This window comes from Anser brachyrhynchus, assembly GCF_964034855.1.
Source record: "Anser brachyrhynchus genome assembly, chromosome: 4".
Classification (NCBI taxonomy): Eukaryota; Metazoa; Chordata; class Aves; order Anseriformes; family Anatidae; genus Anser; species Anser brachyrhynchus.
Window position 1 is genome coordinate 4,156,751 of NC_137698.1, and position 14,722 is coordinate 4,171,472.

General features: G+C 40.3%; 2 protein-coding genes and 1 long non-coding RNA gene across 7 annotated transcripts in view; 2 read left to right on the top strand and 1 right to left on the bottom strand.

Moving 5' to 3' along the window:
- The window catches only part of PLA2G12A (phospholipase A2 group XIIA), a 4,934-nt gene extending 1,950 nt beyond the window's left edge, over positions 1-2,984 (top strand). Inside the window, exons 3-4 of the mRNA XM_080592153.1 lie at positions 212-377; positions 1,426-2,984. Coding sequence (XP_080448279.1) covers positions 212-377; positions 1,426-1,544 — 285 coding nt within the window. The 3' untranslated portion in view covers positions 1,545-2,984. The remainder of the gene's footprint in view (positions 1-211; positions 378-1,425) is intronic.
- The window catches only part of LOC308195168, an 18,022-nt gene extending 10,976 nt beyond the window's left edge, over positions 1-7,046 (bottom strand). For all 4 annotated transcript variants that reach the window (XR_013951297.1, XR_013951298.1, XR_013951299.1 and 1 more), the window contains exon 1: positions 5,544-7,046. This is a non-coding gene — a long non-coding RNA (uncharacterized lncRNA). The remainder of the gene's footprint in view (positions 1-5,543) is intronic.
- On the top strand, positions 4,959-14,620 carry CASP6 (caspase 6). Of its 2 annotated transcripts, none has more exons than XM_080592150.1 (8): positions 4,959-5,251; positions 7,053-7,094; positions 7,843-7,885; positions 9,187-9,427; positions 9,836-9,912; positions 10,356-10,531; positions 12,281-12,437; positions 13,077-14,620. In XM_080592150.1, the coding sequence occupies exons 3-8, from the start codon at positions 7,870-7,872 to the stop codon at positions 13,313-13,315; spliced, it is 906 nt and encodes a 301-aa protein (XP_080448276.1). In that variant the 5' UTR covers positions 4,959-5,251; positions 7,053-7,094; positions 7,843-7,869; the 3' UTR covers positions 13,316-14,620. The 2 variants fall into 2 exon arrangements, with proteins under 2 accessions (XP_080448276.1, XP_080448275.1); XM_080592149.1 differs by having other exon boundaries at positions 4,962-5,251; positions 9,281-9,427.
- The last annotated feature ends 102 nt before the right edge of the window (positions 14,621-14,722 follow it).

Consider the following 14,722-nt stretch of genomic DNA (forward strand, 5'->3'; position numbering starts at 1 on the left):
GGCTGCTGGCCGGGGTCAAGTCAGCACAGCTTACTAGCGGTGAACAGCAAACTACAGAGATAACTGAATGACAGCTGGAGTGATTGCATTAGTTCTTAATTTCTAACTTTTGTATTCTATCATATTCATAGACTGTATCTTCCTTATGTAATATCTCAAGATTCCAATCTTAATTGTACCACCAATGGTGTGGGGGGGATTTTCTTCACAGTTTGACATCGGGATCCCTTCGATGACAAAGTGCTGCAATCACCACGACAGATGTTACGATACTTGTGGCAATAAAAAAAATGACTGTGATGAGCAGTTTCAGTCCTGCCTCTCCAAAATTTGCAGAGATGTGCAGAAAACACTTGGAATATCGGAGAGCGTACAGGGTAAGCTTGAAAAATGCCTTTGTTTTTCCAGCTTTAACTGAGCTTGTTTGGCAAAGAATCTTTGTGCAGCACAGTAATGCCACATTTTCTTAAGCTGAAGCTATTGCTGAAAGATGCCTTGTTCGGTCCCTCTGTCACGCAGCCCAGACACTCGTACAGCTGAGCAATGACACAGCATAGGAAAATGATCAGGGCTAAAATGGGGAAAAAATAATGATTCCCTTGTAGGAGTACCTAGACGGGAATACAACCTGATCAAAACATACGTATAACTGTAATTGTTGCATTTGCTGTAGTGTAGCTCAATATTCACTGTTTTGCTGGCTGAGTTCTAAATGTCTACTACGTGTCACTGCTAGTAAACAGTAGGACAATACTGAATTGTCTCCTTTTATGAAATAAGATACTAGAATAATACATTGTTATAGTGGAAGCAGTTAATGCTGTCCCTTAGTGCATACATTTTAGGTTTTTCCTGAACAGCCCATAATCCTATGATTGGATTCCTTCTGATTGTTGGCCTGCATCTGATCAATGCATGACATAACCACACTTAACTTGGACAATGGCACTTTTACAGTAAGTAGTCCCACCGAGAACAATCAGTTTTTAGAACAAGCCTCCGTTTGAACTTCTCAGATCCACACAACTGCAGAGAAGTCATCATGCTAGTGCTTTGTGTCAAAACTGATGAATATTTGCTCAATTCTGTTGAGTTGCTGTTAAAGGTAGCAACCTTTGCATAAATCGGGATGCAAAAAGCGAGGGATAAAACAGTTCTTTTATCTTGCCAGAACTAAGTGATGTTTCTAACACTGATAACATACGATATTCAATGAACTTTCTTGTTTGTTTTCATTGGCGTAAGTAATATCTTCATTCACAACATTAATGATTCTGTATTGGTTCAGTCGTTGGTTTGACAGTCTGTTCGCTATGCCCAGAGCAGATTGCTTTTTAAAATCCTTCTCAGTTTACCAGAGTCATGTCTAGTAGTTTCATAGTCCATCTAAAGAGTACTTCTCACTTAACTTCTCTTTGCTTGCAGCTTGTGAATCAACTGTCCAGCTGTTGTTCGATGCAGTTATACATTTAGGATGTAAGCCATACCTGGACAGCCAGAGAGCTGCCTGTATGTGTCGGTATGAGGATAAGACAGATCTCTGAAAGATACGGACATCTTACGGTTCAGAATGAAGTAAAAGACTCAGCTGGAATGAAGCGAGACTTTAGCTAAAGCTTTACACTTTCCAGGAAGTAATATGTTAAATGCTGATGTGAATAACTGGTTTGAAAGTTACTGTGATATTCTTCCTCATGTTTAAAAAAAAAAAAAAGTATCAAGTCTTCGTTATCTTTCCCTTTACACTAGAAGCGTGGAAACTGAAATTAGATTCCTTTGGTGGACATACACTGAGGGTATGCTATTGTAAAACACCAGTGCTATTTTAAATTAAAACAAAAATGCACAGTGAGGAAATCAGAGGCACAGAAGAGTTGAATTCTCAGGTGATTTTTAATGTAGGTCAAATGTTAGGTTTCCGAGCAGTTGATGCTTCTGATAAGATCTATCAGGAAAGAGTGTTTTGTGTGAGTTAATATGGCATCTTGCATAGCCAATACTTTCATGCTTTTGGTACAACTGCCTTCAGTTCTTTCCGACGTATTCTGTCCTGTGGGTTTGTTTTAAAACAAAACAAAAAAAAGCCCTAAGCAAGGGTATATATCTGCACTATGTATTTCTACCTGATTCTGTATCAAACTTACTTTTGCAGCACTTTTCAGATCAAATAAGTTGATCCTTCTAAGGCTTGACTGCTAAAATGAACAGTTTGCAACCTAAGGATATACTTCTGATTTGAGAAACTGCTGGAATGTATTTGTAATGTTACATAATTCTAAAAACGATTCAAGTGTTTATTTTTCAAATAAAACGTGTTGTGTATTATATGCATAGAAAGGATATATTGTTCGAAGAGGTTGATTTATATTTGTTTTGTGGCACCACTTGGTTACTGTGTTCATATTTGCTTTCATTTAGTCAGTTCTGATTGAAAACTAGAAGAAGGTTCCACGGATAGGGTCAGCATGTCCAACAAACCTTTTTATTTAAAATGCCTGCTGTGACACTGGCAGAAATTTGAGCTTGTATTTCTGTCGTGTATTCCCATGACCTCTGTGAGGCTGACAAACATCTGAGCCTTTATTTCTGTCATCGATTTCTTCTGTGACATCTCTAGCTGAAATCATCAGATATCTGTATTATTTGGGATTTGTCCTCCGTCCTGATCTTTTGTTGCTAATCTCCAGTTGTCAGACCTCAGTTAACTTTTGCATTAGATCCTGTCCTGCTGCTCTGTTTTGCCTTAGAAATCCACTGAAGACGACTGAAAATCAAGATACTGCATCGGTGAACGGGGAGCAGAGACTGTGTAGAAAGCCTAAAATTTACCTGACTTGTGAATTGTGATTTCTCTCTGGAAGTGCTTTTATATGTTTTTGCTTTACCGGTTGTTTGTGTCGTTTTTGTTTTTCACTAGAGCTTACTGTACATGATGCAATATAAGTGCCTCAGAATAAAGTTCCTGCTGAAGTTCTTTGGCCATACTTTTGTGTTTGTGACTACTAAGTAACGCTGCAAGAGACATACTACTGCCAAGTTTTATAGAACTGTGTTTGAAGAACTTGTGGTTCCTCTGAATTCGGTGAAATTCATTTTGTCATAGAATTGAAATGACTCTGAACTACCCTCATTGCTTAAAATTAAAACTATGATGCATTATCACAGGGAGTGCAGAATAATATCACAGTTCGACTAGGTAAGTCAGGTAAAAGTGAACTTCAACTATGTGCTTATATGAATGAACATAGAAGAAAATTTTCACTGTTGGGAAGAGCTGGGCTTTGTTCCCTTCTGTATTAACCTGCAAATACATCATGAAAGTGTTTCATAGTTTCCCTCAAACTATTTATAATACTAAAAAGAGCCTTTACATGGCTAGGTAACATGACAGATGACATGTTAATAGTTCTGATAATAAACCAAAGGAAGCATTTATATTTGAGGGAGCCTTTGCCTAAGTTTTGCCTGTAGCAGAAATCCTTGGTTATAGTTTCCTGCAAATTATATCAAACATATTACAGGCTACAATGCCAAAGGGAAACCTAGATATCACCCTCAGGATTACTAATGTCATTTAACAACTTTTATATATATATATATATATAGATAGATATTATATTGCAGTTTTGGCATTTGGCTCATTACTGTGTGCTTTCATGTAGGCAATAGCACTATTTTTAAATGTCTCACTGATTTTTTTATTTTTTACAGGTTTTAATACGATTATGTCCCTCAGGCTGTTTTGCTTGTCTGGATGACTTGAGCAGCAGTAGCATGTCCAAAATCAAACAACCTTCTTCAATCTGCAGTTTTGATACATCCACAATGCTTTCTGAATAAATAAATAAATAAATAATACCCACTTTGGGTGGAGCTACTGCAACAATCCAAGACTTTCTAAACATGTACGTGCAGGTATAACAAAAACACATTAAAATAAGCTGGAAATGCACACCAGAGTCAAACATTACCTCCGTCTTCCTATGTGTGCTCAAATTACTGGTGACTCAGCTGAACGCAATGGCTGACTGAGTATGCTCTTAGCCACTAGCAAAACAAAGTGAAAAAAAAAAAATGTTTACTTAAAATGGGCTTCTTGAGATCTAAGCTAACTGCGGGACTAAGGAATATGGCTGACATGAATGCAAACTGCTGAACAGAGCTGTTTCGGAGCCCAAAATTTAGGCTCTCCGTTTGCTCCTTCATACAGAATTACTGCAGCTGGGGGCTTAGGGGCAGCTCTGGTGGGAGCTGAGAGGTCTGGGGGCTGCAGTTTGAAAAAGAAATGAATCTGCTTGCTAAGAGACTAAATGTTTTACAGCGTAAGAAAGATGCTATTATAAAATAGCATCCTGTTTTGACTGAAGTATACACAAAACCATTTTAAACAATTTTATCTTGATCTAGCTGACTACAGCAGCTTGAGGATGACAGGTCCAAACAAGGGGAAAATACGCAAAGACAGTTAAAATTACCTGTAGCTCCACCAAAAGGGAGACACCTTGTCTAAACCATGTTATTCACGGAATAAACCTGCGTAAAACAAGCCCGACAAGGTAAAAATACCCCAAATCCCCCTTTAAAGCCACCTCCTGTAGCAGCATTGATCTCTAGGAGCTTGTTCACACTTACACATACCGCCTTTGGTGCCTGTAGCAGCACTGATCTGCAGAAGGCTAAGCATACCCAAGGGCCACAGAAATTCAGACCCACAGCATTACAAATCTCCTGAGCTCTGCTACAGAAGGGTGGTTTTGTCCCCAAACCATCCCGGCTCTGTCATCGCCCAGTGATCGGTGCCCATAAGGAAGGGGCTGACAAGGCGGGCGTTTGTGAAGGCACCCAGGCACGCTCTGTCGGCCCCTTGGCTCTCTTCTCAGCCAAGACCAAGGGCGATGTGCTGCACAAACAATCCGAGGTTACAAACCCACCTCCAGCCTGACCCCCCGGGGCTCCCCTCACGCCTGGGCGCCCCGAGGAAGACGCATGTCGGGCGCCTGAAGCCTCAAGGCGAAGGAAGCAGCCTGCGCCTTTAGGGGGACCCCTCGCACGGTCCTGAGCGCCTCCCCAGCGCCGAGGGGGACGCCTCAGCAGACGACAGGCTCCATCCCGAGGAAGCCATTCCTCCCGTTCACCTTCGGGGCGCCGGGGGCAGGCCGAAGGCTTCCCCTTCCTTCTCCCGCCCCGCGTCCTTCGGAGGCACCCAGCGGGCCGGCCGCCATGTCGGGCGCCGAGCGGCGGCGGGCGGCAGGTAGGAGGCGGAATGGCGACCGCCCGCCCCGGGGCCCAAAAGCGGCTTCTGGGGGGGGCCGGGGTGAGCCCCGGGCAGACCCCCGGAGACGGGGACGTGGGGGACCGGGAGAGGGGCCCGGGCCGAGGGCAAACGGGACGGCAAACGCCGGGCTGGGGTACTGCTGGGAAGGGGCTTGTGAGCCGCTGCAGCTCGCGTCTTCGGGGGGAGGCGGCTCGGGTCCTGTCACCAAAGCACCGCTTCGTTCAAAACACGGGCTACTGGAAGGGTAAAAAATTAAAGTAAGACTTACAGAGGGAAGCTTTCGGTTTCGGTGAGATGAGGCTTGTATTGAAAGGCTCCTGCCCGGACTGCTAGGGCTTGGGTGCTGAGCCCTGTGGCTGAAGCCAGGCGAGTTACAGCAGGATACCTGAAGGGCCGGCGCAGGTGAGAAAGGACAGGCAGCAGCTGATGGGGGTTGCACCCCTCAGGACGAAGGGCCCACGGTTCTCCTCTGGGTTTCCCCTTCTTTGAGAATACTCCACGCTTTCTAGGCGTTAAACAAAGGCACTAACGTTTCGCCGCACATAGTAAAACCTTGCATTGGATGTTTTAAATTTCCAACCCTTGGCATTCTCCTTTTCATAGCAGGAGGCAAAGCTGACCTTGGTAAAACAAACTGTTTCTTCGTTAGCATTATTTTCAGTATGTTTTGGGTTCCCCAAGATGCCGTTAGGCGTGCTGTAGAGTCTTTGTGCCATGTGGCTGCCAGTACTTCCCAAGTGTATCTTTGAAATATTATGAGATTAAAATGTATCCAGGAAAACATGCTGTCAGATCCCAGGGTAAATTCAGTGCGTACCTGGTTTTGGATTCCTTTGAAACAGTCCACAAGATTTAAGACGAGTAGTCCCACTGAGAGCAGATGGTTTTTAGAAGAAGCCTGTGTGAGACAAGCAGAAAGCTTTCCATAAACCACTTTTTTTTCCTTTTTTTTTTTTTTAAAGTAGTGTTTACTTGAATGAAGCTGCAATGTGACAGCAGCAATAAAAAGCTCAAGGCTAACCGACTAAACAGAACTAAAAGAACAAGTAAAACATCCTTCTCTAATTTCCTTTGGCCCAGGCAATCTGTGGTCTTTTTATGTCTATATGTCAGCATTTCTGTCTAAAAGTTTGACTGTAACATTTTTAAGGTCTGTTAGGGTTTTTAGGGGTTCCCTCCCCCCTCTCTTTAAGTTGAGGCAAAAGCATCAGACAGATCTCAGGTACACAAGCAAAAATACGGTGTCAATTTAAACATACAGCTCTCTGGCTCATGTTATAAACAAAGCCACTGGCACAAGTACTGTTGCTACATTTTATCTATACTTGTTTTCTGTATTTCTGTCATTAATCTGACCTATGTGTTGTTTCAAGCAAACTGAAATAGCTCTTTATGCATTGGGTCACTGGTGATATTCATAAAACCCACCACTTGCAAGCATGATCGATATTTACAAATGGGAAATTTACATGTAAATAGTAATGCTTAAAGTAAATAGTAATGCTGACTGGCTTTGAGCTGTCCCCCAGTCTCCTTTGCTATGGAGTTCGACACAGGGGCTTCTAAAGTCAGTTCTACATTTCTGCAAGTTTTTTCTAACGTCTTTATGAACTTTTCTTCTCTATCAGTGCATATATATGTTAGTTCATTTTGCAAAAGACTTTAGTCAGATGCAAAAAAACAGGGAAAAAAACAACAAGTATCGTGTATGCAAAATAGTTTGTAATATATGCGTGTGTGTGTGTGTGACCATGTCTTTTTTCTGTTCTAATTGCAGGCCATGTTCAGTTGGATAGCAGATCTACATTAACCACCACAGGTAAAAGATAGTATATAGCTGTCATAATGGGGTAGTTAGTCTCCAGTGGTAGTAGGAGGAGCTGTGATTTTGTAGCCCACTGAGATGTTTAAGCAAAAGGATTAAATATTTTGGCCTAAACATCTGCAGGTCTTCAGTTTTACAGCCTCCCAACATGTGCATGTTCCCTGTTGTTTCCACAGTGTTACCTTTATGTGCATTCTTCTACTGGAGATACATATATCTGTATAGCTTAGCAGAAGAAAAGGTACAAATCTTGCATCTTTTCAGCTGTTGTTAGCTATATGTATGGTTATAGTGCCTTCTGTGACTGATATGCTGCGTCCCAACCTCAAAGAGAACACTCAGTTCTGTATCAGCAGCACCACTGAAACAAAAAAAAACACAAACACGGGGTATTTTTAGATTATGTAAAATCCTAACTATTGGGCTTAGGAGACTCTGTTTAAATACAGCCAGGTAGCTACTTATATACAATCATAACCTCTGAATACATAGCTATATAGATAGCTAGCTAGATATAAAATATTCACATCTTGACCACCTAGAATTCAGACTGTTGGGGTCAGAATTTTAAGAACAGCCTCCAAAATTTTGGGGTACAAATGCTAATGAAGCTGTTAAACTGCATGCCTACTCAGCTGATGTGTGAATGAGCTTTTGGTTTACGCTAACAGCTAAACTTTATGGCTGGATGCACAGTTTAAAATTGTTTCTCTTAATGATTTTTTTCAAATCTCTCTAACAGACAGAAATCAGAACATCACTGAAGTAGATGCTCTTAACAAAAGGTAAAGTTCTGATGGCAACGATAGAGAAATGACCCACTGAAGTCAGTTGAAAGTTGCCTACTTTCTATTAAAAGCGTGAATGGATTATTCATTCAACCCCACCCATTTATAGAATATGTTCTTAGTTTTAACTACATGAGATGTAGAACTGTTCTTGAATTCTGCTGCAGATCTTACAAAAAGTTTTATTAACCAGCTGCTCATAATAAAGTGGAGAGGTAGAAATACTTAATGAAACACTTCCGTCACTCTGCAGTGAAACAAAAGCATTTTGGAATAAACTGTGATCTTTAAGTAACTTCTGCAGGCAAGTGTTCTGAACTTCCTCCACAAATTGCACCAAAACTGAACACAGCAGGAAATAAACAGTAACATGCCAAATACTAAAGCTCTGCCTACAGACATTTCTAGGGCAGCATGACCTGGAGTGTCATTCTGTACACCTATAACACTGGCCTTATCTGTTGCCAGGGCTATTGGCAGAAGTCCTTTAGCTTCTGTTCCCTGCGCCACCGCCTCTTGTCAACAGAAGCAGCAAGATTGTATGCTTTGTCCCTCTAAATACATCCATGCCAAAGCTTGGAAAGGACCTTTTGGGTCCAGGCGTACAGTCCATAGCATGCTGTCACAGACCTCTATGTTATGTGTGCTCATAAAACAACAAAATCACTGAACGCTACTCCAAACTCTTTATTTGTTGCCTTAATATTTAAAATTCTTCTACTCAGAAGCTGGGTTGATCATTTGTGCTTGTGCCAGCACTGTCTCTCAGCTTTAGTGCTTTGTTGCTTAATTGTTAAACACTTAGATGAACAGTTGTACCATCTGAGCTTTCATTTTGGAAGGGTAAATAATACCAACTCATTCTCCTCTTGCAAACAGTGCGTATACCACCTCATCAGCCACTATACACTACATAGCCTATTGCTTATGATGCAGCACTCGGTTTATTTAGAACTTGAAGCAAACCTCACACAGTTAAAATTCCAAATAAATAAATATGCGCCATTCAACTATGCTAAAATAATATTTAGCTAAAAATACAGTGTGGAGAACTGGAGCCAAATCTGAAGGTCTTTTATATGCCTCACTGTGTTACTAATGAGACAGCCTCCTGAAAACTGTAAATGCAAATACATGGTAGATAAACTATTCAACACTACCTGATAGAGCCTTGAACCTACACAATGCGTGTTTTTATTGAACAGCTTAATGTGCCCAAGCTTCTCAAAAAGACTCAATGATTTAGTTTTTTTCTATAATATTACACATTTTGCATTTCTGAAATTGGATTCTCAAAGTTTCTAGTCAAGTTCAGAAGCCTCAGCCAGCAGGAATATGGGAAGGGAATTTAACTAGCAACTCATCAAGAAAATTTTCCATCCCTGGCAACAGACAAACATATGACCCTGCAGAGCAATACAAAATGAACCATCAAAGAAGAGGAGTTGCACTGATCTTCAATCATGAGCGCTTTTATTGGCAGTTAATGCTGCCAGAAAGACGTGGGACTTCTGCAGACAGAAACAATCTGAAACGCAGGTAAGAAACTTGGTTTCTCCACCAAAGCTTAAAAAAATAAACTTCAGAAATAAGCAGTTACCTAGATCTTATGTTTAAGAACAGAAGAAAATATTTCACAGACATAAGCACCTGTGCAACCTTGGTAAAGAAAGACATAAAAAAGCTTCAAGGAACATTCCTCTTAGTCACAGAAACTGCTGGCACGTCCTGTGACTTGAGAGGGTCTTCAAAGCAACTTTATGTACTACACCTGCACTGGACACCCGTTTGAGACCAACATCAAGTTCACTTTTGTTGGTTTTTTTTTCATAAATAATGCATAAACATGAATACTCATTCTCTCACAGTGAAAGCAATTAAGTTGGTAGGAACTGACATGTAATTTGAGAAAAGGTTTTTACTAATGCTTATGTGTTTTAACAACAGCTTGACAGACCTAGGATTTGAAGTCAGAGATTTTGATGACCTGAAAGCAGAAGATGTGCTGCAGAAAGTTCATGAAGGTAGGATACTATATATTGGTTATGTCTATTTGTAGCAGAATTTCTAGATATATTTTTCTTCCAATTACTATGTTCATCTAGCTTAAAATACTTCTTGTGCACCAGTGGAATTGCTTAACGTTAAAGGGACTTAAGTGTTAGACTGAAGATACTTTTATTGTAATGTAAGCAATCTTCTTTGGGAGAACCAACAAAGTTGCTAGGAGCTGAAAGTAGTTAACTTGCAGCTAGAAGTTAATAATGTTCTTTTTACTTTTAGTGGCATTACTCTTCAGCCATGTTTAATTATTTTAACTTCACATCTCTGCAGTATTACGCTATCTGAAAATAGGGTTCGTTTGAAAAATGATTGATCTGAGATTAAATAATAGGATACAAATGTGCCATGTTTTTTACACCTGAAGATCACTTTCTAGTCATCTAAACACCACTTGATATTTCAGCCTCTCTGGATGACCACAGCGATGCCGACTGCTTTGTTTGTGTATACTTGAGTCACGGTGAGAATGATCATGTTTATGCACATGATGGCCAAATCAAAATTGAGACAATCACAAACATGTTCAGGGGAGACAAGTGCCCGAGTCTGGTAGGAAAGCCGAAGATATTTATCATTCAGGTAAGGTTTCTGAATTCGTTGGTGTTGACACTGACCTGTGTCATCTTCTTGTAATAGAGAAATCGTTTTTTTCTGAAATAGTCTTTCCATAAGAGAAAGTTTCCTTTTTATTTATTTTTTTTTCATTCCATGACCAATATTCAGCGTCTCTGTAGAATTTAAAGAATCAATTTAAGGCTTTATTGGCTCAGAAATACTGCTGGTGTTAAGCAGTCAAATAAAACCCATACATAATCTGCTGTTTCAGTCCTTCATTCAAGGGATAGTGCAAGTTGGAAGGGATCTCAGGAGGTCTGTGGTCCAGCTTCCTGTAGGCAGCAGTCAGCTATGGGGTCAAACCAAGTTACTTGGGGCTTCAGCCCGTCTTTATCCAGGTTACAACTAGCAAACTCAAATGAGAACCAGATTGTACTTTAGTTGTTTATAGAGTGATTCTAAGAATTACCTTTTTTCAAATGAAAGCTGACATAAGCACAAGGCTGCTATGAAAATCACCACATGGATAATAATTTTTTTCATTAGGACTCATTTAGCTTTTTTAAAAAAAATAATCTGGTGCCAAAGATGGAAAATATTTGTATATTTCATATTACAAGTAGTACTTGGAAACATTTATAAAATATACTCATCAAAAAGCAAATTCACTTAGTCCAGTTCATAAACTGAGTTCTTTTACAGCAAAAAGAACAATCAGTATAATATTTACCTTCGGAAATCACAGAGAAAACAGCAAGGACAGAACTTCATCACTGTAAAGGAAAGAAAATTTTCACGTTCCTCTTATGTGATATCTCTTAACTAATGCCTGTTACCTGCTTTGTACCTTTTAAGTGTGTTCTTACCTTCTTACTCTCCCTGTGTAGCTTTTCTGCAACACTGGTAATACCGGGTTAATTTACTGACTTCTTACCAAAAAAAATAATCCTGCAACTAACAACTAGAGAGTGTATAATGATGGCTGTGCTTCAGAGCATTTATTCAATGCTTGTGCAGGCAGAAGGTTAAGTGAGGTGATCCTTTCTCTCTACCCAGCACCTGTGAGGCTGCATTCAGAGTCCTGTGTCCAGTTCTGGGCTCCACAGTACGTGAAAGAAAAGGACTTAGAGGAGCAAGTCTAGCACAGGGTTGTGAGGATGATTCGGGAACTGGAGGGTATCTCTCATACGAGGAGAGGCTGAGATTGTTCAGCCTAAAGAAGAGAAGGTTCAAGGGGATCTTATCAATGTATGTAAATACCTGATGGGAGGGAAGGAAGAAAAGGAAGCCAGACTCTTTTCAGCAGTGCACAGTGACAAAACAAGAGGCAGTGGGCACAAAAAATGCATGGAGCCCCATCTCAACACAGGAACTTTTTTTTTAAACTATGTGGGGTGGTCAAACAGCGGAAGATGTCACCCAGAGAGGTTGTAGAGTTTCCCTCCATCCTTGGAGATGCTCAGAAGCCAGCTGGGTATAGTCCTGTCCTGGACAACTTGCTTTAGCTGATCCTGCTTGAGCTAAGAGGCTTGGGTGAGATGAACTCAAGAGGTCCCACGTCCAATCTCAGTGATTCCATGATCATCTCAGAGCTTTTAGTGGACTTCATCACCGAGATTTTAATTGATAGAGATCGAAATGGGTCATTATGGGTCCACATTCACGGTTAATGAGGAACATACTGAATAGGAGTCCCCCCTGCTTAAAAGCATCGTAGAAACAAAGGTGAGCTTCACAGAAGTGAGGGCAGACTTATCCTTCTCTCTCTAACAGGCATGTCGAGGTGATAAACATGACGATCCAGTTATTGTTCAGGATACAGTAGACGGCACAGAAGAAACCATTGTTAACGAGACTGAAGTGGATGCAGCTGGTGTCTACACCCTGCCTGCTGGTGCAGACTTTCTCATGTGCTATTCTGTGGCACAAGGTAAAGTTCTATTATTTTACATGTGTGTGTCTGATACTTCAATAACAAGTTTGGACACTTCCTCATTCTGCAGTCAAAATGAGTACGGTTCCAGGTCATCTGTTTTGCATGTCTGATAAGTGACGTCTTATCTGAGAAGGAGCCCCATATGTTAAGGAAAAAGTAAAAACAAACCATCAAAATTGCAGTTAATTTGCCAAGCAGAGACGTTCTTGTCATAATCTTGTTGCTGAGCTGTCTTCTGACAGCGAGCGTTTCCCTTTTCTCCAGGACTGTAGTACGCTGGTGCCTTTTAAGTTTCCCTGTACTACATGGCTGTCCTCCCCTGTCCACCACATTATCTTTGTCCTCGGTCCCATCTGCTCTCTTGCAACTTGCAGATACAGTCCTGTGTACAATAAGCCACCTGTCCCTGAACCATACTCCACTTGGCCAAGCACTATAAGTGATCTCAAGGACATTTCCTGTCTACAGTTTCTAGAAAAATTGCATAATTGACACGATAAGATTTACACCCGTTATTAATCTCAATGATTATACTTAATGGGTGAGGCTAGCAAGGAGTAATTCGTGAATGTTTATCGGGTGGCAGTGGGTACTTAAAACTGAGTATCATTTTATGTTCCTGTTCTACAATAGGTTACTTTTCTCACCGTGAAACCATAAATGGCTCCTGGTACATTCAAGATTTGTGTGAGGCGCTGAAGAAGCATGGCTCTTCCTTGGAGTTCACAGAACTTCTCACTGTCGTTAACAGAAAAGTATCGCATCGCAAAGTGGATGTGTGCAAGGACATAAATGCTATAGGAAAAAAACAGATTCCTTGTTTTGCCTCAATGTTAACTAAAAAATTGTATTTTCATCCAAAATCTAAGTAGGTTATTATTTAGCAATGACAGTTTTTAATACTGGCTGTAGAAGTGAGAAAAACACTATCTTAGATCAGGAGACAAATATTCTATACGATTATTTGCAAAAACACCGAGCTCAAATCTTATAGTTGGTATAGGCAATAGTTTCTAAATTTTTAAAGTGATTTTAAAGATAGTATTACAGCTCTGTTCCTCTCAGGGAAATTGGGAAAAGTCTGCTGGTGCAAGACTAGTAAAAGGTGCTCAGATTTCATTGAAATGAGTACTGTAGATAGCTTTTAAAGAAGAAAGTAAGATTTTTGCTTGCTTGCTTTCTAATTATGGCACATTTTTACTATTTCCAAACCTTTTTAAATACTGCATTAGGTTAACTTTTCTTGCTCAAAGAGCACTGTTTACAGGGAATACATTTCTAAGACATCTTTTTAAATCTGTGTGCGGTCATATCTGCCTTCCAATTTTTATTGATTTATCAAGGATGATTTTTTAAGACTTTTTTTGTTTTAATTTTCTCTCAACACTAAAAGGGAACTTTATTCCTTGAGTGCAATTTAGTATTAATGCAAATAAAGTGCTTCTTCTGCTTGCAAATCATTTACATTTGTGCTACAGTTAAAGCTTGCTGGTGCTTTGCAAGGAGTAGAGCGAGCAGTAGTGAAGTGAGACCACGAATAGCTTGCTTACGTACTTTGGGTACAAATACACTCCGTGGTGGTGAAAGCTCATCTTGTATAGATCTCAAAGCAAATCATTTATAGGGTCCAGGGTCGCTTATAACTCTGCTGGATATCTCTAGCAGCTCTGTAAATTACAACATGTACACACCTTTATACTTCAGGCCGTGGTGTTGGATCAGCCTCTGCCTCCCCTCGGCTCCAGAGCTCGGCTGTACACTGTCCTTTTGCATACAAAACTGACAGCACGTTTGTCACCATAGGATGTTGCAGGTTGCTGCAACTGCAGCATCAGTAATTGCAATTCCATATGTAACAGAAGTACTTCCATATGTAATGGAAGCAAATTATCATTATTTTTTTAATTAGTTTTTACGTTATTGGTACACGTGCTTAACTCGGGGGGATGATGGAGAACTCAAGCTGAGCAAAGTGGCTTAATCCACTTTCCTGGGTATAAAATAATTGACTTACTGGCTCTGCTTTACTTAAGTCCTTCCGCATACTGTGTTCTGAGTCACAGATATTTAGGCTTAATAGGGCTATTTAGAAGCTTTGTATAAATCATGTATGTGTGAATGTTTTGATAAGTCCTGTCAATAAAATGCAACAATAAAACAAATAATTTTACAGTAAATGAGTCTGATGTATGTTAGTTTTCCAGCAATATTGACTAAAACAAACAGCTTACTTTGGATGCAAGTCTAACCTCCACCAGTGGTGTTAAACAAACAAAATC

Coding starts and splice junctions, on each gene's coding strand:
- CASP6 (XM_080592149.1), top strand. CDS start 5,221: ATGTCGGGCGCCGAGCGGCGGCGGGCGGCAG. Junction 7,095..7,842: donor ATCTACATTAACCACCACAG/GTAAAAGATAGT, acceptor TCTCTCTAACAG/ACAGAAATCAGAACATCACT. Junction 12,438..13,076: donor GTGCTATTCTGTGGCACAAG/GTAAAGTTCTAT, acceptor GTTCTACAATAG/GTTACTTTTCTCACCGTGAA.